This window comes from Petaurus breviceps, unplaced genomic scaffold, assembly GCF_028583685.1.
Source record: "Petaurus breviceps papuanus isolate PSGF00001 unplaced genomic scaffold, PetGlider_PUasm1.0 90779, whole genome shotgun sequence".
NCBI lineage: Eukaryota > Metazoa > Chordata > Mammalia > Diprotodontia > Petauridae > Petaurus > Petaurus breviceps.
The window spans coordinates 583,386-606,137 of record NW_027187344.1 but is presented as its reverse complement, the minus strand read 5'-3'; the positions used below and the strand labels follow the sequence as shown (position 1 = coordinate 606,137).

At 44.2% G+C, this 22,752-nt stretch overlaps 1 protein-coding gene across 2 annotated transcripts in view; it reads left to right on the top strand.

The window, feature by feature from the left end:
• Positions 1–22,752, top strand: part of NOTCH1 (notch receptor 1) — a 75,587-nt gene that overhangs the window by 32,849 nt on the left and 19,986 nt on the right. For both annotated transcript variants that reach the window (XM_069069207.1, XM_069069206.1), the window contains exons 4-17: positions 508–846; positions 6,276–6,398; positions 7,470–7,703; positions 8,427–8,582; positions 8,890–9,075; positions 9,832–9,945; positions 12,043–12,156; positions 14,665–14,898; positions 15,261–15,371; positions 17,297–17,489; positions 17,861–18,006; positions 19,220–19,333; positions 21,642–21,761; positions 22,483–22,635. In XM_069069207.1, coding sequence (XP_068925308.1) covers positions 508–846; positions 6,276–6,398; positions 7,470–7,703; positions 8,427–8,582; positions 8,890–9,075; positions 9,832–9,945; positions 12,043–12,156; positions 14,665–14,898; positions 15,261–15,371; positions 17,297–17,489; positions 17,861–18,006; positions 19,220–19,333; positions 21,642–21,761; positions 22,483–22,635 — 2,337 coding nt within the window. The remainder of the gene's footprint in view (positions 1–507; positions 847–6,275; positions 6,399–7,469; positions 7,704–8,426; positions 8,583–8,889; positions 9,076–9,831; positions 9,946–12,042; positions 12,157–14,664; positions 14,899–15,260; positions 15,372–17,296; positions 17,490–17,860; positions 18,007–19,219; positions 19,334–21,641; positions 21,762–22,482; positions 22,636–22,752) is intronic.

The following is a 22,752-nucleotide window of genomic DNA, read 5'->3' as shown; positions in this document are numbered from 1 at the left end:
AAGGCAGGATAATTGGTTAAGTGACTTGCCCAAGGTCACACGGCTAATAAGTGTTAAGTGTCTGAGGCTGGATTTGAACTCAGGTCCTCCCGACTCCAGGGCTGGTGCTCTATTCACTACAACCCCTAGCCGCCCCAAGCATCAATTTCTTTAAATATAAAGTGAGAGGATTAGAATTGACTACAAATATCCCTTCTAGTTTTCAAACTGTGATCCTCTGGGTTTGGATCATGGCTCAGTTACTCCACATCTGTATAATTTTGGGCAAATCATTTAATCTCACTGGCCCTCAGTTTTGTTGGATTAAACAATCCATAAAGCCCTGTCCAGATCTAAATCCTCTGCCTCTTGGGCCTTCAGTTTTCTTCTCTGTAAATTTTTAGTGACTATTCCTGGCTTGTCTACATCATAGGACTATTGTAAGGATCAAGTGAGATAACAGATAGGAAAAGCAGAATGTTAAGTGCTAAGGGTCATCATTTTTTCCTGCTACCTTTTTTCCCCTAGGTAAGACTTGTCAACAGGCAGACCCTTGTGCATCCAATCCCTGTGCCAATGGTGGGCAGTGCCTGCCCTTTGAGTCCAGCTACATCTGTGGATGCCCACCTGGTTTCCATGGCCCTACCTGCAAGCATGACGTCAACGAGTGTAACCAGAATCCTGCCATCTGCAAGAATGGGGGCACCTGCCACAATGAGGTTGGCTCCTACCAGTGTGTCTGCCGATCAGCCTTCACTGGCCAGAACTGTGAGCTGCTCTATGTGCCATGCAACCCCTCCCCCTGCCAGAACGGAGGCACCTGCCGTCAGACTGGAGATACTACCTATGAATGTACTTGTCTTCCAGGTACTGAGTTCCTTCCCAGCTTCCTTCTCCTCTTCCTTTCTCTTACACTACCTTCAGTCTTTACTGAGTATGTACTATGTACCTGGCCTTGGGCCCAGTCCTGTGAGGGTTACACAAATTGAAGACTGTTGTCCCTGTCCATACAAGTGATCTATTTGGGAAGTCAGGGCTCCCATAAGTGGAAAAATTGGAGAACAGTCCAAGGTGGGGCTCTGGCATATGGTGTTAGACCATGTGCTTCAAGTGGTAAATCCAGAAGTGAGGCAGCCTGGGGCAGTGCATAATTCACATCCTGCCTCTGATAACCGTCTGTGTGACCTTGGACATGTCCTTTCATTGCTTTGGACTTCAGATTCCTCAGATTTGTCAACATGAAGGCTTTGGAAGGGTCTTGAAAGGTCCCTTTCAGTTCTTAGAGTGATGATTGCTGTCTTTGTCCTTAGAAAGCAAAGCCGGTTTAAAAACCTTCCTAGAAGAGCTTCGTGCACCTCAGGGGAACGTTCATTGGTGCTGCTCTCTACCAACATTATCCAGCCTGTCAGCTGATAGTTCTTGACGGGGGTGGTGAATGCTATGTATGTCTTTGTATGTATGTTTGCTTGCTCTAACAAGCATGCCACTAGGCCTGGGCCCCGCTAGGGTACTTTTTTTTTTTTAAAGGGGAAATGAGAGGCCTCTTCAGCCTCAGTCCAAGCTTGTGCCCCAACAGGCTGTTCCTCAGAGATTCAGCCACTCCCACAAACAGCTGGGGGCCCCCTGCATGCAGACACATGGTCTATGCACTTCCTGAATATCAGCAGCCAGCTGGGGTAGGGGGTGAGGGGGACTGCTGCTTGTGGGCAGTGCTGGTGCTCTGAGGTGGGGCTTTGTTTGGCCTGGGGATAGTTTCTTTTCAAATCTAAATTGCTTTTCTTCTTGTTAGGGACACGGTGAGAAAAAGCATCTGGGGGGAGGGGAATGGTACCAGAAGCTAGTGCACAATCCTTGTGTGTGTTCCTGTGTACGTGCAGGAGGACGCAGAGGGAGAGCTTTCTGTGAGATGAGCTGAGGAGCGTAAAGGACCAGCTCAGGTCCATGAGATGATGGAGCCCTAGATAGGGAGTCAGAAGCCCGGGGCTGTAGTCCCACCTTTGCCACTAACTGTTTTCTCAACTTTTGGCAGGTGGTATTGCTTCTTTGTGCTTCAGTCCTTTATATGGAAGGTGGAGATTAGACTAGATATCTAAGTGGGGAAAGGGGGGGTCCCTTCCTTCCAGTTCTAACATTTTGTGGTTCTGAAGTTTTTATTGAGCACCATGCCTGTGAGAGAAACAATAGAATAAAACAAGAGTCCCTTCCTACAAAGAATTCAAATTTTAGTTGGGGGGTGGTGGAGATGTGGCACACACATCTGAAACCACTAAATAGTATAGCTGAGTACCATGGGAGTTTGGCAAAGAAAATGATCTCTGTAAGCTGTTGTAACAATTCATCATATAGTTACTAAATGTCCTCTGTGTGCAGTGCAACGTGCTGGGGGGAGAGATAAACCTTGCCCTGATGGGGCTTACAGTTTAGTTCCCTAGCCCCCCTCCCCCCCCCCAGTTGGAGATAAAGACCTAAACAGAGACCGTCACAACTAGGATGGGGTAACTGATGCCTTGCTTCTGGGGGGCGAATGTAGTAATAGAATTTGTAGCTTTCAGCAGCAATGCTGCTTAACACCTAGTTAGAGTAATCAGTTCAAAACCCCAAGCTGGCAGATGTTGGTCTGAGGTAGCTCCTCACAGGCTTTCCCTACTGTGTTTCTCTCCCCTTCTCTCCCTGCCTGCATAGGAATCAGTCTTACCTCAGTGTTCCACATCTTTGTCACTTTCTCCTCTCCTTCCCCCACCTCCCTAAACTGAGGTTGAAATTTTTGCTGCTTGTTCCAGGTGTGGTTTGTGGTACTTGCCCCAAGGACAAAAAAAATTTCCTTTTATAGCTCTTATTATAATAGGAAAGAGTATATGATAATCAACAAGCGTTTATGAAGCATCACTTTTAAGTGCATTAGCAAGGTAGAAGGCTACAAAATTCCATGAAGGGTATTGTGCAATACAGTGTTCAGAGTTGGAAGAGTCCTTACACATATCTAGTCCATTCCTCTAATTTTACAGAGCAGGAAACTGAGTCTTAGAAAAGTAAGGTGATTTGCCCTAGATCATGTAGATTGTATGTAGTGAAAAAGCTGGAGTTTGAATCCAGGTCCTCTGAATCCAGATCCAGAGCTTTCCCTCAAGGACCACAGCTTAGGTGACATTTGAGTTGACTTTCAAAGGGATGGGCAGTAATTCAGCACACAAGAGAACTGAGAGAGAACATTGCTGCCATAGAAAATGGAATGAGTGAGGCAGCTAGGTGGCTTAGTGAATAGAGCACCAGCCCTGGAGTCAGGAGGACCTGAGTTCAAATCTGGCCTTAGACACTTGACACACACTTACTAGCTGTGTGACCTTGGGCAAGTCACTTGACCCCAATTGCCTTGCCTTCCCTCCTCCAAAAGAAAAAAGCAGGATCAATTAAGTGTGGTGGTGCCAACTTCTGGAAAGCTTCGAATGGAAGGGAAATAAATATGAAATGTACTTGATGTGCAGGATGGAACCAGAATAGATTTTTGAGCAGAGAACTGACTTGTTTTTTGTAAGAGATAGGCCTTGAGCTGGACCTCAAAAGATGGGTAGGGGAGAGCCCACTAGATTGGTGTCAGAGACACCAGAAAAAGAAGTCAAATTGTTTTTCAGTGACTTCCGTAGGGGAAGTGTCTAGCTTTGGACGCCCTTGTTATCAATCACCATAGGAAATAGTCCAGTGGGCAGCTCACTAGGTGAAGTAATGGAGGATGGAAGGTTGGGAAGACATATCCAGACTCTGGAGTCTCTGTTTTCCTGTCTGACCTCTCAACTTGCTTAGCTGTCTGTTAAAACTTGGAAGATAAATTGCCATCTGTGGACTGTCTTGCCAAAGCCCCACTATTGGTCTAATTCTAAGAGACCTAGAGCAGAAAATTCTTGGAGGTGGGTCACCGTAGACAAAAGGGAGACAAGACACTGAGGTTTAAAGTGTAGGATCCTTGGCTTATTAATTCTGATTGTGGAGGAGCTTGAATGGCAGGTGAACAAAGCATTGATTGTTTTCATTCCCCTCCTTAATTAACAATTACGTAAACTGAGTGTAGGCCCAACCCTCTGTTAGGTACTGAGAGGCATATGAGAGCAGAAAATGAGAATCCCTGCCCTTCTAGAACTCACAGTCTAGAGAATGTAAAACAGCCTAGACCAGACCATATATCCCAAGGTGCCAGAGAACATAGGTGGGACAGGCTCTCACCACTGTCCATCACTACCAATTTCCAATGTAGTATCTAAGTCTGGTTCAGGTGGGAGGTAGGGTTGAGTTCACCAATTTGATCTCAGTTTCTTTGGAGTGCAGCATAATGCTTTGTACACTATCTTCGTGTGTTTTCGTGTAAATGCAAAATGATTGGATTCTTGCATAGCTCTAAAAGGAGGAGGATGCCCTATCATTTCCTGTCTGGTATTATTTTCATGGGTGCATTCCATTGTGTACACAGCCTTTGAAGAGCAGGGGTCATGTCTTACATTTCCTATGATAGGAGATGAATGTGTCAAGTCTTCCTCCAGTTAAGGCACTTGGGAATGCATAGGGTTGGATGCTTGTCCCTGCTCTGCTGGGAGAAGTATTTGGCTGTGATAACCCTTCCCTTATTTACTATAAACATACCATTGCTTGGAGTAGTGCTGGTGATGAGCAGCAGGTTATATATTAACAAGCTGGCTTCCTGGCTTCCACTTTGCCACTTGGCCAACAGACAGATGGTTTGAAGTCTATCTCCTTTTTAGTTGTCCTGGGACACTTCCCCCAACCAAATGGGGTCAGAAGTTCCTACCTCTTTCTGACCCTACTGTTAAGGGATAAGTCATTACTTGAGTGCAGATCAGTTGTGTTGATTGTCATTGTTTTGGGTTCCTTGGTGGATCCCTGGTAGATTTAGGTAGGTTGGGGTTGGGGGTGGGGAGGGGTGGAGAAGAAACAGAGGTGGTCGCTGCTCTGATTGTCATGTCCCAGGTGTGAAAACACCTTGAGAATGAGGACGTGGAAAGATATCCTTGTTTTTTTGCCTGTCCCCTAATTTCCTACTTGGTCCTTCCTCAAGGATATTTCAGAAACACTCTTCCTAACTGGCTGGATCTGGAAGAAGAATGGGTAACTGTAAAGAATGGCAGTATCTGCTCCACAGAAATACTGCTCATAAAAACATAAGGTCTTGAATTTTTCCTTTTCACATACAACCAAGACCTTTTGAGATTTTTTTTCCCCTTCTCCTTGCTGCCAATTTCTAGCTTTGAGTGGGCATGGCTAGCAGGCAGGTAATGGGGGTGTCATTGACACTCCTGCTCTGGGGCAAAGCCCAGACGGAAAGGGCTGAACTAGCTTGGCTTTCTCCAAGGGCATGAGGCAGTTCAAAGGATTCCTTAACAGGACTAGAGCGTTAATCAGTAACTGGCCACAGGTTTGCCCTGCAGTATAGCAGCCTGAAGCAATTAGAATCAGACCCTCCTGGGTTGATCATTGAGCCAGAGGGAGTGGAGCAGATTAATAGGTAACCTGGCAGCCAAAATGACTTAGATATTAGCCCCCCAGGTGTTGAATGTAATAGGGACCCCGGTAATAAAGGAATTAAGCCTTAGATTATTCAGGGAAGAAACAAGTGTTCCTCTTTCTTCCTGCTGGAAGGACCATAACATAACACCACTCCCCAACCACTTCCCCCCCAAAAAGATGTCAGGAATAAAGCTACTTGCATTGAGGTGTTCTGCTTTGTGAAATAGCCATGTTTCTAAAAAGCTGAATATAAATGGAATTTTTGTAGTTTGCATTATTCTTCTTACCTTAGAAGAATTGAACATTCCAAGCATGTCCAGCTTGGTCATTTAACACATGTGGCAACTGCAGCCCAGAGTAGGAAAGTAATTTACTTAAGGTTGCACAGAGTTAGGGACAGAACTAGGTTAGAATCTCAAGTCTCTAATCAGTCCAGTGATCTCCCTAGTGCATCACATGCCGACTTCTACTCCACCAATCTAATCAAGCCATCAAGCACATATGCCAAGTTCTGCCCTTTAAAGTGAAGTAGATAGACAACTAAGTTTTCATAATATAACGATTGTATTATAATATAATAATATGATAATTTTCAAAATAATAGATTTCCAGAAGATAGAAGTTATTCCTGTGAGTTCTAGAGATTCTAAATGAGTCTGTCCCAGGGTGGTGGGTATTGTTGGTATGGTCCAGGTGGAAGAACTACTGGATTGTGTTCACCTGGTTTCTTCCAAAAAGGAAGTAGTAGAGCCTGATGTATCTTCCTTCTGTTTCCTTTGTCTCAGGTTTTACTGGCCAGAACTGTGAAGACAACATTGATGATTGTCCTGGCAATAACTGTAAGAATGGAGGGACCTGTGTGGATGGGGTGAACACCTACAACTGCCGTTGCCCCCCAGAATGGACAGGTAAGGGGTAATTGACGAAAACCTGACTGATTCAGGGGAAAGATAATTAATATTAGGGGAGCCAGCCCAGGGAATGGGGAAGGCTCATTCTTCCACACTCATTTCACAGATTCCCTGGGACTTATGCAGATCCATAGGTCAGTGGAGTTCTAAGCAAAGGAAGATGATACAAGTTTAGACCCGAGGTTTAGGTGGCTGGCCATGCCATTTACCCCAGAATGAGAGCTCTGGAACCCCAGGGGTTTTCAACTGCACACCCTACCTCCTTTGTTCTCACCTTTTGAACCCTTATCTACCTAATCCTTTTATCCTTAGCTCTACCAGACACATCAAGCCCACTTATATGGGCCTCTGAGTCTAAGGAAGCATTGAACACTGTCTACCAGACAAGTATCCCCCTGCCATTGTTTGACCTCAGGGCAGGATCAGGATAGGGGTATTGGTGACCATGTTGGAGATGAGAGGACTCTCAGTGTCTCAATCATGTACATTCATACTAATAGCTTGAGTTGTCAAGAAAGAATTTAAATATATTTGGTATATTTTGTTTAAGAAGGTAGTATATGTATGGATTTCATTTCTGCTTTCTACTCTTTTCCCCTCTCCCATTTTGAAAGGAATTATTTTGAAATGAAACATTCTTTAAATTTTCAGTCCCATTGGACATAAATACTACAAAAGAAAGATTTCCAAAAGTGCTGTTTGGCTTTGTGTCATAATATACAAAGGCTTATCTTAACACACAAGCAAATTACCTTTGTCAATTCTTACATACTAAAACTTTGGTTCTCTGGAAGCTTTAGAGAGAACAAATGAATCATTTTTGGATAACCATGTTTCTCCGTAACTGATTATTTAGTCCTTTGTGAAGGATTGTCCCCTTAAGTAATAGTACTTTGGATTTATTTTAGTTGGAAATTTTTATGATGTGATTTATGTAGATTGTCTCTTCTACCCGGGTTCCTGCTATCTCCTGTGAAATCACTTGGCTTTAAGGAATAAACCCTTCTAGCTCTCCTCTCCTCAGCCATTGGGTCTGACATTACCCTCCTCTTGATCCCTCCCTCCCAGGTCAATATTGTACAGAGGATGTGGATGAGTGCCAGCTCATGCCCAATGCCTGCCAAAATGGCGGTACTTGCCATAATACCCATGGTGACTACAACTGTGTATGTGTCAATGGCTGGACTGGTGAGGACTGCAGTGAAAATATTGATGACTGTGCAAATGCTGCCTGCTTCCATGGTGCTACCTGCCATGACCGTGTTGCTTCCTTCTACTGTGAATGTCCCCATGGTCGCACAGGTAACCACAGGATGGGTGATGATTTGCATAATGAAAAGTACTTTGAAAATAAAGGTTTAGAGGAATGTAAGGTATTAGTACAAGCCCCCACCCAAACAGTTTGGAAATCCAGATAGCTAGAATTTTTATTTTTGTTCTAGGAATGTCAAGGATACCAGCTTCTTTCAGGAACTTATTTTAATATAATACAGAAACATTTTAGGTACGTTTTAGTCGGTAGACATTTATTAAGCACCTACTAGGTCTATACTAAGTTTTAAGTGTATACTAAGTCTAGGTGTGTACTAAGGTTTAGAGATACAAATATGAAAAAGAAAGATAGATGCTACCCTCAAGGAGCTTATTAAAATCTCCTATGTTATCTCAAAGGGAATGGGTCCTCAGTCAAGAAGACTGAGAAATTAAAATTAAGTCTAGTTTTGATGTCATCCGAGTTTCTGTTCTGTCCTCAATGGGATGATGGATTTGTCATCAATTGTGAGGGCTGTAGTAGAGAAGATTCCTATAACAGTTATAAGTTGGTCCGTCTCTCAAGGATCCTTTCAGTTCAGTTTTTTGTTGTTTTAAATTATATCCTGATTCTTTAAAAACAAAATTGGCAACTCATTTGTTGAAATATAGCATCATCATCCAAGACACTGAAAGGACCAGAGCACTTGGTCCTTCAGCCTTTTGGGAACTTAAAGTTCACATCTCATTTCACATTTCTTTTTTTTCACTTAGGCTTGCTATGCCACCTCAATGATGCTTGCATCAGCAACCCCTGTAATGAGGGCTCCAACTGTGATACCAACCCAGTCAATGGCAAAGCCATCTGTACTTGCCCCTCTGGCTATATGGGACCAGCTTGCAACCAAGATGTGGATGAGTGCTCATTGGGTATGTGGCTGGGCAGGTCCATGGTGGGGAGCATTCTGGCTGCCAGTGGGGCACAACCTGAGTGCTTGTTGTATTGCAGTCATACTTCTGGGGGAAGTAGAGTGGGGGAAAGAGGAGACAGTTTCCCCTGCTATGGGGATCCCTCTGGTCAGGATCTGGTCAGGGGAGGCATAATCTAGTCCCTGTCACTTTTACTTGCTATCTTTTGGGAATAGGCATGGGGTAAAGGAAGAGCCATTTAGGGTTCAGCTCCCAGTTTATAGAAATTCTTTAAGTCCACTTTTATATTTGTTTTCCTCATTAATAGGTGCTAATCCTTGTGAGCATGCTGGTAAATGCATCAACACCCTTGGCTCCTTTGAGTGTCAGTGCCTGCAAGGGTATACTGGACCCCGATGTGAGATCGATGTCAATGAGTGCATATCCAATCCTTGTCAGAATGATGCCACCTGCTTGGACCAGATTGGAGAGTTCCAGTGTATCTGCATGCCAGGTCTGAAATGGGAGTTGCTGTGTTTTCTCTAATACCACTGGGGTGGACATGGAATGCTTTGTCCCCAGTCTTTCTTGGGGAATTAGGCTCCTCACCTTTAGTGGGCATGTACAGGTCCTTGTTAGGTGTGGGGTTGTAATGAATTGTGGATACAAGGTGAAAAATTGGGGTCAAAGAAAACTGTACCAAAATTGGAGGGACCTGTCAGTTACCAAAGGTCAGAGTAGGAAACTATAGTCAGAATGCAGAGAAACTGGGTAAAGCAGAGAGAATCCTATTATAATAGGATAGAACAAGGTGTCAGAAGTCGAGGAAAAGAGATGGGGAAACACCTAGGAGTAAAGTATAAGAACAGCTTGAGCACCTTTTATTATTTGCCTGGACTTGGCTTCCTGGACTGTGTGTAAGATTCTAGACGTGGCCCTGGTCTTTATGCTCTTTTGTGAACTTAAGCAAATAATTTCCTCTCTTTGTGTCATAGTATCCCCTTCTAGAGAATGAAGGGATTGGATTAGATGGTTTCTCCAGTTGCTTCCAGCCTGTGATTAATAATTATGATCAACCTTTGCTATATCCCAAGAACTTCCCATTAAGGCATGAATCTGTCCTCAGGCAGGACTCTCCTGGGGCTCATAGGTGGAAAGAAAGGGGTTTCTGACAGTTGCTTATGTACTGAATGCCAGAAAACCCTGTCTCTCTTCCCACCATCATCCTACCAACACCAAACTCATTCCCTCCTCTCTTCTCCCTCCTTAGGCTACGAGGGTGTTTATTGTGAGATCAACACAGACGAGTGTGCCAGCAGCCCTTGCCTGCACAACGGCAACTGCATCGACAAGATCAGCGAGTTCCACTGCGAGTGCCCCACGGGTAAGGACTAAAGATGGGCTGGCTGGGCGGTCGATAGCCTTGCCTCTCAGCATAAGCCTTTGTAGTGGAAACAAAGTTGAAATTAATCCCCTTGCCAGAGGCAAGTAAGGAAAGGTGGATTTCCATGCCGGCTACAGGGCCAGCCCCCAGGAGTCCAAGGCAGCCCACTCCCCTATAGCCATGCTCCTTCATCTTCATCAGGGGATGCTGCCATTTTGACCAAAAATATCACTGGATCAGAGGCTTTGCTGTTCCTTACTTATCCCAGTTTTCAGGGAGCTTCTATGGTCGAGGGAATGTGTAGTGGTAGGAAGGGCACTGGATTTGAGTAAGTAGAACCAGGTTTGATCCTCATTGCCAAGTTTTTGATCTTGGGTATTTAACCTCTGAGTCTCAGTTTCCTAATCTGTAAAGTGAGGAGGTTGGACCAGTTGATTTCTAAGGTCCTTTCCAACTTTAAAAGTGAACCCAATGAATCACATTTTCTTCCACCACCTCTCCCTTGCCTCCTGCTTTCAGGTAAACTGAAATTTCTCTGGGAATTATAACTCAAAGTAGGCTGTATGGTTGGCCTAAAGAAGTGAGAAAGATGAGAAAGCTATCGATTGTACAAAGAGCCCTGTGGTACGGGTTAGAAGGGAAGCTATGGTAAAGGGGCTCTCTGGTATAGTGCATGGGGGGTGGGGGGTAGGGAGAGAGGGAGAAGGAATATAGAGCCAAGAGGATTGAATTCCACTTCAGACTCTTATCTTTAATTGTGACCTTGGCCAAACTGCTTCTTTGCTCTGGTTTCACTTTTCCCATCAGTAAAATGGTGGCATGAGCCTGAGGTGTCTCTCCTGGCCCTCTCACTCTGTGATTATAAAGCAATACTTGCCTGTCTTTGGGAAGTGTCTGCTTTCATTGGGGAGGAGATGGTTTCTTCCAAAGAGCTGGGAAAGAGTCAGCAGGGTTTCTGAGTACTAAAGGAACAGAGAGGGAAGGTGCAATCAGTACAATTGGGATTTTTTTTTTTTGGAAAAAACTATTGCTTTTCTCATCTTTGAGAAAGCTAGTTAATATAGGAAGGTTGCCTAAGGAAAGGAGGGCAAATGTGCTTTCCCGATAGATCAAAGATGTCCAATCACCTTCCCAGTGGAATAAGCTAGCTTCAGTACTATCTGTTTGTGTACACACATACACACACACACATACATACACACACACCCCACCCTCACTCTACCCCCCACCCTGAGGTAGGGGAAGGGAAAAGAGAAGAGGGTGGGCTAGGCTTTCTGAAAACAGTTAAAATGAAAATAAAAGTTTGTGATTGAAAAGTCTCCAGTGTGGGAAGGCTAGGCCAGGAACATGCTAAAGAGCTGGTTGGGGGCTTGACTAAGGTGTCAGTATCCCAGGGGAGAAAACAGAGTGGGGAGAGAGGAATGGACAAGCTGTGAAAGGATTTTGAAGTTCAGATCCTTCACTCCTCTAGAGATGTAAATAAGATGTTCCAGACATTGGGTCAGATTCCCCCATTCACAGCCCTATGTGGCTGTAGCTATGGCAACCCAGAGTGAGTTTGAAAAAAAAATACCAGCTTCTATAGGCAGGCTTGGGGGTGGCGGTGTGTGGGGGGCTGGCAATATGCAGGGAAGGGACAGTGATCAGAAGGGAGTGAGCTGAAAGAAATTAAGGGGCTTTGAGATGAGAAAGCTTTGGGCTAGGGCAAGAGGAGAGACTTGAAGGCAGGAATTTGAACAATGACCTGGAGGGGTATTTTCCAGGATTTCTTGGGAGTGTTTTATTGAAGCCTAAGTTTTGGAGAGGGAAGATAACAGGCATTTGGAAAAATATGTATTGAACACTCCACAGTAGGGTATGTGAGCAGGTTTTGGAGGATGGACTGGTTCACACTGAGGGCTGGTCTTGAGGGATGGATGGCCTAGCTTTATGAAGATGGGCTTTGGAATAGCACCAGAGAAGAGAACCCTTGATGAGTTTTCCTGAAAGATTCCCCCTTTCTTGGGACTTGACCTTGGAAAGAAGACCACATCCTGGATGTCTAGGATAGGAGAAGACAAGCATTGGCTGATAACTTTTCTCTGCTCTGGATTTCAGGATTCAATGGGCACCTTTGTCAGTATGACATTGATGAGTGTGCCAGCACCCCTTGTAAGAATGGAGCCAAGTGTGTGGATGGCCCCAATACCTACACCTGCGAATGTACTGAAGGTATGTGTGTTTTGGGAAGTGGAAAGGAGGGTAACATGGGTCAGAGGTTTGGTAGGGAGATGGCTTTGGGAACAATTGCCAGGGCCCAAGAGACAAAATTTTTTTCACATAAAATTAATTTACCAATGACTTTCTTCAGCCCCTATAGATTCCTCCCTTGTAAGAAATAAGTGCTATCAATCAAAATGGTTCATTATATTGACTGTCTGAAAATATGCTTTTCATTCCACATCGATAGTCCCTCCACTTCTCTGCTGAGAGGCAGTCGCCATGGTTCTCCACTTCTCTCTGAAGTCATGATCAGGCACTGTTTTGCTTAGAGGTCTAGTCTTTTGTTGGTGTCTTCCTTTGCATTGCATTATTGCAATCCCTGTGTAAATTTTTCCCCTGATTCTGAATACTTCATTCTGCAGCATTTCATATAGGTTTTTCTAAGTCAGGTATAAGTCTAAGATAATTCTTCATTTCTTATAGTATAGTAATATTTCATTATATTCATGTACTAAAATTTATTCAGATATTCCCCAGGTGATAAACACCCAGGTTCCTTCTGGTTCCTTGCTACTTCAAAAGTGCCACTATAAATATTGTATATGTGGGACATTTTCCAGTGGCATCCTTGGGGTTTATGCCTGTTAGTGGTTTTGCCGGGTCAAGGCAAACCTTCCTTCAAGGCATTTATTTTTATTTTTAAAATTTTATTTGTATTTTATTTTTCCCCAGTTACACGTAAAGACAATTTTTGACATTCATTTTTAAAACTTTGAATTCCAAATTCTCTCCCTTTTTCCCTCCCCACCCCCCATTGAGAAGGCAAGCAATTTGATATAGGTTATACATATGTAATTATGCAAAACATCCATAATAGTCATGTTGTGAAAGAAAACAGGCCAAAAAAAAAACTCAAAAAAAAATAAAGTAGGAAAAAAAGTATGCTTTAGTCTTCATTCAGACACCATCAGTTCTTTCTCTGGGCATGGATAGCATTTTTCATCCTAAGTTCTTCAGAGTTGTCTTCCTTCAAGTCATTTTTGTGGCCATTTGGTTCTTAACATCCCTGTGAGCTTGCTAGGAACATTGGCATCAGCTCTATTCTCCATCTGACAGATGAGGAAGCTGATATAGCATTTCTCTCTCACTGATCGATCAGTCCAGGCCCCCTGAGTGATGCTTATGGTTCCCCATCTCAGGTGAAGCTGTTGTTTCATTCACATTCCAGTAGTGCTTTCATAAACACTTGGGATTATTGGTTGTTAAAAACGCTTTGAGATCACCATTTGGGAGCAGCTGTTCAGGGGACAGCTTAGGCAAGCTGTTGGTGGTAGCATAGCACGGGCTTCTCTTCGGCACAGGGCCCAGAGACCTGAGGAACAACTGGGCAAGCTGATGCCGGCAGCCTGGTGTTCAACAGAGCAGCCTTTGTGCAGCTTTTGTAGGGCCTTCCCGCCAGAAGTCAGAGTGGGGCTGTCCCTAATGAGCGTGCACACAGTGCTGAGCCCTGATGAGAGGCGGGAAGTGTTGGGTGGGGGTGGGGGGGTGCTCTTAGAGACAGTTCAAGCCAAGAGACAGTCAGAGGAAAGGAGGAACACAAAGACAGGGTTGTAGTAGACTGGAAAGAGCCCTGGACTTGGGAGTCAGAGGATTTGGCTTTAAATCTTTTGATTTTGTGTGTGACCTTGAGTAAGTCATTTTTCTTCCATCTGGCTCTCAGTTTCATAGAGTCATACTTTGGACCTGGGAAGGATCTTGGAGATTATCTAGTCAAATCCCCCTTATTTTTACAGAGGAGAAAACTGATACCCAGAAGCAATGTGACTTGCCCAAGATCACAATTATCTGCATGGGTTTAGGACTTTAAGTTGGACTTTCCAAATGACAATGCAATATTCTCTGCATAATGAGAAGGTTGGACTAGAGGGTTCTCTTCAAGATCCCTTAGAGGTTACTAGGTGATTCAGTAGATGGACTGATGGGCCTGGAGTCAGAAAATCTCAGGTCATATTTGGTCTCAGACTCACAGTATCCATGTGACCCTAGGAAATCAACAAATCTCTGTCTGACATAGTTTCTTTAGTTGTAAAATGGGGATCATAATAGTACCCACCTCCTAGAATTGTTATAAAGTGCTTATCACATTGTAATAAGTGCATATTCCCTTCACTTTCTCTTCTGATTATAACATGCAATTGTAGAGACTTCTGCCATGGCCCTTCTCTGGACCTTGGTCCCTTCAATCCAAGGAGGCCTCTTGGTCTCACTTTATCCCCTTAATCTCTCTAGGGTTGAAATTGATGTGGAAGGGACAATGTCCTAAGGTCTTCTAGAGGGAGCTGTCTGAAGAGTGTTTGGGAGTAGGTGGTAGACAGCAGTCCTACAGAACCGGGATCCTGGCCATATAGGCCTTCCTTGGTTTCAGTTGAAAGAAGTAGGAGGTGAAGGGCTTGGGAGTGAGTACATAATGCAGCCCACATTCTCATGGCTCCTTCTCTTGTCCCCTCCCTCAATCAGGTTTCACCGGTTCCCACTGTGAGGTAGACATCAATGAATGTGACCCTGACCCCTGCCACTATGGAACCTGTAAGGATGGCATTGCTGCCTTCACCTGCCTCTGCCACCCAGGTTATACTGGGCATCGATGTGAAACCAACATCAATGAATGTCAGAGCCAGCCTTGCCGAAATGGGGGCACCTGTCAGGACCGCCACAATGCCTACAACTGTCTCTGTCTCAAGGGAACCACAGGTGAGGTCTTTCAGGGAAGGGTTGGCAAGGCAAGAGAACCAGAAGGAGTAGAGGAGGAGTGAGGCCGAGCATGAAGGGAATGAGGAGGGAGAGAGAGAGAGAGAGGACAAGACAGAGGGTGAAGACTCCAAGGGTTGGAGGAAGCTAGACAGGTTCTTCACATATACATGGATATTTCTCACTCTACCTATCATTTAAGTCCCAAAAGGTACTTTTAAATATTTTTAAGGTTAAAACTACACTAAGACTTTTGGGACACCCTCTATTTTTATAGCCTGAAGATCCCTTGGTGAGATGATGGGGGAATGGGGCGGAGTAGGAGTCAGGCTTGACAATTACCATTGGTTCTTTCCCCACTCCAGGGCCCAACTGTGAAATCAACCTTGATGACTGTGCCAGCAACCCCTGCGACTCTGGAAAATGCATAGACAAGATTAATGGTTATGAGTGTGCATGTGAGCCAGGCTACACAGGTGAGGATCTGGTTCAGGAAAGGAGCATGGGGTTTATACCCTCTTGGGGTTCTCTGCCAGGAGCCCCACTGGTTGCTATCATGTGTTCTCATCTCCTGTAATTAGGCCCTACCGCCCCAGTTCTCAGTACTAACATTGTTCTAGGTCATTCCTGCCCCTAAGTCTGATAGTCTAGCTGGTACAAGGTTAACACATGTTTGAAGTGGGGTAGATTCCAGCTGAGTTGTGCCATCGGTAAGAAGGTTAGGAGGGAGAGATCACCAAAGGCTGAGGTGGTTAGGGAAAGCTTTGTGGGGGATTTGATCTGGGTCTCAAAGAGCAGATGGGATTTGGACAGGTGGAAATTGGGGACAAAGCACAGACAAAAGCATAGATGTTTGAAAAAATTCAAGGTGTATTTGCAAGCCAGTCATCTAGTTTGACTGGAATGAAAGGAGATTTTTTAATAGAGAGTAAAATGAGATGAAGTTGGAAAGGCAGGTTGGAGCTAAATTATAGAAGGTGAGGGCGTATAGCTTAAGGAGTTTGGACCACCCTGTAGAAAATAACATGCCCTTGAAGGCTCTTAAGTAAGGGAACAACATGATGGATGAAATCTATATTTTAGGGAGATGAGTGTGGTTGCCTGTGCAAAATGGACTAGAGGCAGAGAGATTTGATTAATAAGAGATTATTGCCAGACATTCTCCCTTGGCCTTAGGATACCAACTACTTCCTGCTTACCATTATTCTAACTGCCCACCAGCTTCCTTGCTTCTTAGAGTTTGGGTTGGGGTACAAGGGAGCAGTAAAGAGGGTATTGTCCACAAGAAAGAGGAGGATATGTGGTCACTGAACCTCATTTAATCCCTATGGGTCTGTTTCTTCCTATGAAATGAAGGGGTTGGACTAAATGATCTCTGATGTCCGTTTTGGCTCTAAATCCTGTGATCCTATAATCTTAGACTTCTGGGTCTCAGGGCTATCAGATTCCTTGTTGTGTTTGACTGGTTGGTTTGATTACCATGGACAGAACAGCGTCTTGGATCAGACTACCATTACTTACCAGTGCCTTCCAAGCCTGACCCAAGGTACCAGCAAAGAACCCACATTCTTTATTAGGTCTTCCTTGTTGCTTTGAATAAAAACTCAAGAAATGGTTCCTCCCCTAATCAACTGAAACCAAGAATACATATATAAGATGTAGAGCTGGAAAGGATTCCTTTAGTCCAAGCTCTTTGTCCTATAGGTGAGGAAGCAGAGGCCCAAGGAAATGGCATTCTTGCTTTGGTAAGAGAGGTTATATGGAAGGGATGCTGAGAAAGAGACAAAGAGCTTATAAGGGGCCAGCCAAGTTGGGAAGGAACAGATCATTCAGTATACTTACTCCTTTCCAAAGTTCTTGCACACATGTTTTGTATGACAATTCATGTCACCTTCCTGAGATGTGCAGGGCACTTGTAATTAGCACTGTTCAACAGATGGGAAAACTGAGCCATAGAGAGAAAAAGGAATGATTTAGTGGCAGAGTTGGAACTAATACCAGGATGCTAGTACTCAAGTCCAGTGCTCTTTTCCTAGGCTACATTCTAGAGCCAGGAAGGGGTCAAGGGTAAGCTGAAAAATAGGTCCTATGAAGGAGGTCATGGGATTTAGAGCTTCAAGAGGACCATAGAAGTCATCTAGTCCAACCATTTTATTTTATAGGAGAAACTGAGGCCCAGGAAACTTAAGAGACCTTCTCATGGTCAAGTAGCTAGTAAGTAGGAGAACCATGATTCAAACCCAGGTTCTCTGACACCAGAATTACTTCCCTTTCCAACTTAACCAAGATGCTCATCATCCCATACCAAATTGAAGATGGAGAGAGACTAGAATCCATTGGAGAGGACTTAGAGGTCATCATTCCACTGATTCCACTTTGTCCTCTTTCCCCTTTGCACCAGGGAGTATGTGCAACATCAACATTGACGAATGTGCTGGAAACCCTTGTCACAATGGTGGCACATGTGAGGACGGCATCAATAGCTTCACCTGCCACTGCCCGGATGGCTACCACGATCTCACATGCCTATCTGAAGTCAACGAATGCAGCAGTAACCCCTGTATACATGGGAAATGCCGAGATGGCCTTAATGGGTATGTTAAATCCTGCAGCTTCAGGGAGTCAGGTGGTCTGGGCTTTTCTCCCTACTATATCTCATTAGTGGTATCCCGTGGCTTCATTCTGCAGTATCCCCAGGTCCCAATTTCCTACCCTCCCTGACTAGATTTGGGTTTCTTCTTGCCTTGAAACTCAGAAAGCAACCCAACACAGAACTTCCTCTTTTCTGTTGGTACTTTACATCCAGAAAAAAAAAATAGAAAAACCTGAGTAGTTCAGCATTGTATCTAACTACACATAACTCATGCTCAATTATGACTCTGCATTTCAAGGTAGTCAGTAAAAAATGTGAATATGTTTAGTCCTGGGCAAGCAAGATGGCTGAGAGACTCTGCTCTTCCTTTAGGTACAAGTGTGATTGTGACCCAGGCTGGAGTGGCACAAACTGTGACATTAATAACAACGAGTGTGAATCGAACCCATGTGTTAATGGGGGGACCTGCAAGGACATGACCAGTGGCTATGTGTGTACTTGCCGGGAGGGCTTCAGTGGTGAGTGGGGACTGGGGCAAGGTTGGTGGTGCAGAGAGGTATCATGGTCTGTAACTGAAGTCAGTCTGGGAGTTCCTTTGGTTTCTCCTTCACTCCCTTGCTATTTTGTGATAATCTACTAATCTTTTGCTATAACTGTAGGCCTCAGAAGCATAGGGCAGGTGATCCAGAATTAGGGGAACATCTCAGCTGATGGAATATTACATTTGAATTCCATTCACAAAAATGTTCATCAGCCATTTTTTGGGCAGGAAAATATTCATTTAACAAGTCATTATTATTATTTGTCTTTTTGGAGGGAGAAGGCAGGGCAATTGGGATTAAGTGATTTGCCCAAGGTCACACAGCTAGTTAAGTGTCAGGTGTCTGAGGCCAGATTTGAACTCAGGTCCTCCTGACTCCAGGGCCAGTGCTCTGTTCACAGTGCCACCTTAACAAGTCATTATTAAAGCACAAAAGGGACTCTCTGAGAAATGAAATGGGAATTTCAGAGATGAATAAAACATCAAGCCTTCAGGAAACTTCCTGTATAATTGAGGAGACCAGACTCACATCCACGTGTATTTAGGAAGTATAGGTGGATGTTGTCAGGGTTATGATGTCCTTGGGAACGATTATTTGAGCAGTGATTCTTTTGACCTAGACTGCTCTGAGCAGTATAAATGCAAAATACATTACTGAGGGTGGATATCAGGGCAGGACCTTCTTTTGCTCTAAGCTTCCTAGTTCAAACAGGGCTCACAGAGGGCCCTAACTGGCCAAGTTATAGACCAGAGAACACAAATTTGGGACAGGGTAATGAAGGGGGTGGGGGTGGGGTGCAAAAAAAAGAAAAAACAATCCACTGTGGGGAAAAAGAAAAGAATTGCAAACTTTTAGAGCTGGATAAAACCTTATACATAATTTAATCCAAATCAACTAATGAGGAAAAATGAAGGCCTCAAAAAGGGCAAAAGGCAAGGACTTTGTTGAAGTCAGTCACTGAATTCATGATCTTCTCCTTCCAAATCTAGTACTTTTTACCATAAGAGGGAAAGGATGAGAGAAGGAAGATGAACATACTGTAGGAAGGAGGAAGGAGAGGGCCCCTTAATCTCAGGGGCTACTCCCTTAAAGCACCTGAGTCTTTATATTTATTGTAGCCATTCATCTTAAGGAAGATTAAGTCCATCTCTGAGAATCTGGAGCTTGATGCTTTATTTTTCTGTCCTAGGCCCCAACTGTCAGACCAACATCAATGAATGTGCTTCCAATCCATGTCTGAACCAGGGCACCTGTATTGATGATGTGGCTGGCTACAAGTGTAACTGCCTTCTACCCTATACTGGTAAGAAAATGTGGAGTGAGAGGACATTGGTTAACAGTGGTCCCTTACCAACACAGGTGTATGTGGTTCCTCTTCTCCTTTTCATCCAGAGCCTAAAGATAAAAGGCTCTTTCAAACACTCCTGATGCCCTCTCAGCACCACCCTTAGAGTGATTCTTTTTTAAGGGAAATAAGTTTATGGGCAAAACTCTGGTCTAGAGGATTAGGAAGATAACACCCCCACCCCCACCAAAAAAAAAAAAGTGACCCATAAGCTTCGTCCTGAGGGAATTTAGAATCTAAATCATGGGGGGGGCGGGGCGGGGCAGAACTAATACTTTGCAGAAAGGGCTGATATAGTGGGCTTTAACTTCATATAAGTTGGCTTATGCCTCTCCCTTTGAGCAGTTGTATACTTTATATAGAAGACAGCAAGATGGGATCTATCTAGAATTGAAAACCTAAGACCAATTTGTGAAGGACTTGCCCCTCCAGAATTATGTCATCAGTTTGGGACTGGAGGTACCAACTTCAAGGAAGGTCATTGTCTTCCTTGACATGCCCCCTACAGGTTAAAAATAGGACTAAAATTTGTCAGTGTATAATCCAGAGCTAGAAGGGCCCTTAGAATTTAGAGGGTCAAAGTTAAGAGAGTTTTCCTCTGTCCCTGAAAGAGCCTTCAAGATTTCTTTAGCCTGTGAGGCTGGCTACCATCCTTTGTGTAAGACTAATCAGAGTTAATAGAACAGAGATTGAAGACTCCAGTGGTTGGGGGAGGCTGAACAGGATGTGTGTATGTTTCTATAGGGGCTGAAAACACTATTGAAAAACCCAACCAAGTAGTATTTGCTTGAATGTGAAAAAATGGGAAAGGTTTCCTTAAGAATCATAAGTGCCTGTTCTGTTCAAGGACCACATATCCAGTGATAAAAGTCCCATTCAAAGAATTGATTGAAAAATTCTTTAAACCAAGTGTCTCTGAGTTTTCACTCTGAGCATGGGAGTGGATGGAATTCTGCAGTTTGGAGGGAGGGTGACAAATGCAACTCCCTGAACCATGGTCCTAAATCTGTTATTTTAGCCCTGATGGATACTTCTAAGAGAACCTGACTCAGAAGGGGAGGAAGCTTCCGGATGGGCTGTACTTTGATTTCCTGTGACATAGGGCCATAAGAGAAATATTTGCTTTGACCAAAGATAGGGGCCTGCATTCTCAATTGCTCTCCCAGAGTCAGGAGGGTGTTATTTAAGAAAACAGTATAGAGCCCTTGTCTGTTTGGGGGATTCTATCCCTTTCCGGGCCTGTAGATGAACAGCATTCTCTGTACTGTTGATGCTACTTTTTGGAAAAACCTACATCAGAACCCCCTGAAAAACAGAGCCTGAGGGCAATAGTATGAGGGAGAGGAGAGGGAATTAGTGCTGATCTAGTTCCTGTTGGCCAGCTTCCTGCTTCCTCTTGCACAAAATGGCAACATGTGCACAATTGTAGGAAACTCTGGCGAATTTCCTGTCTGCACAGATCGCCATGGAAACAGATAGGAAAAATCAGCTCTGGAAAAATCACAAAGGTCTACTTGGAAGATAACAGTTGACAAGGAAGATAAGATTTCCTAGTCATTTTATTCCCCCCATATGCCCTGTAAACAGGAAAACTATAAATCAGATTTCATTTTCTTTTTAATAAAAAATCACATATATGCATCTACTTGTCTGTGTAATGTTGTATGTTGAGGAGGAAAAAAAATTCAAGTAGAACCTAGGGCCCCAGTGGCAAGGCTCTGGTTTACTCTTAAGTGAGAAATAGCAAGCCAGGGGGTTGCTTCTAAATGATTGGCTATCCTGAAAGACTGACAGGTACAAATGGCTAATTCCCATGGCTTTGCTAGGTGGGAATTCTAAGTGGAATTCTGCCGTGGGAATGAAGTACTTGAATTAGCCTGGCCTGGTTTTTGGCATGAGGGCATTAAGAGTCCCAGGAGGAACAACTGGGCCAGAAATTGTATCAGAGGCATGTAGGATAAAGACATGAAGTTGACATCTCAGTTCATCAGCACATTCTTTCTTCTCATTCTGATTCTCAACTACTTTTGCTAAATTAGGAATCCTCAATAAAGTGTTAACTGATATTAGCTTAAGGGGAAATGCATCCTCTACCTGGGATATTAAGTAAGGAATGGAAAGCAAATGGATTGATAATTGGGTGGGAAGGGAGGTGGAGACTAGAACCTAGCAGTGACACAGAGGCCAGATATACTGGGCTCTGGATGTTTAATTCAAGTAAAGTTATCTCAGTTTCTCACCTTGTCATTTTTCTGCCAACCATCAGGTGCCACCTGTGAGGAAGTGCTGGCTCCATGTGCCAAAGACCCATGCAAAAATGGTGGAGAGTGTAAGGAGTCAGAGGACTATGAGAGCTTCTCATGTATGTGCCCCACAGGCTGGCAAGGTGAGGCTTTTTCAACAGAAGTATCCCATGATGCTTCCTGGGGCTCCTTCATCCTTCTATTAGGTTCTATTTCAGGGCAAAGTAACGCTCTTAGAAGTAACACAGTTCATAATAGTAGAATCATGAGGCCACTTGGCAAGGTCCAGGCTTGGGGTCAGGGAGGACCAGTCAGACCAGAAGGCATTGGCCTATCTGGGCTTTTGGTCTTACTGTACAGATTTCCCAGAGCCCTCCTTTCTGACAAGGATTCTCCTATACCTAGAACAAGTGTCTACAGCCATCCAAAGAGGAAAAAGGTTCTTGACCTTGCCATTGGCTTGTTGAAAGATATGCTGAAGTTGCCTTTCTTCTTTAGAATTTTCAGTCAGGATAGAAGCCCAAATTCCTTCCAAACCCTTAGAGAATTCTTAGGAGAAGGAGTCTGTGGAAGTGGACCTCCTGAGCTCAATGCAGATGCTTTTCCATGTTTTGAGGTAGAAAAATATGAGGTCCATGGTATGACATAGGCAGTATAGTACAAAAAAGGGCCAAATTGGGATTCAGTGGATCAGTGTTTGAACTCCCAGCATTGCTATTCTCTAACAGTCTGTGAGACCCCAAGCAAATCACTTATTCTCTCTGGGCCTGTTTTCCTCTCGGTAAAATTAGTGGGATGGAGCAAATGACCTTCAAGGTCTCTTCTGGCTTTACAGCCATGTCCCTATGATCCTTCCTCCACCAGGACAGACCTGTGAGATTGACATCAATGAATGTGTGAAGAGCCCATGTCGGAATGGCGCTACCTGTCAGAATACCAATGGAAGTTACCGCTGCAACTGCAGGGCCGGCTACACTGGACGCAACTGTGAGACTGATGTGGACGATTGCCAGCCAAGTAAGAGAGGGTTAGGGTCAGGTGTGGGAAGAAGGAACATTAGGGAACATGAAGGGATTGGTGACTATCTGGATTATTACCATGAAGTTTCCCCAGCAGGAATCTCCTGGTGTTGAG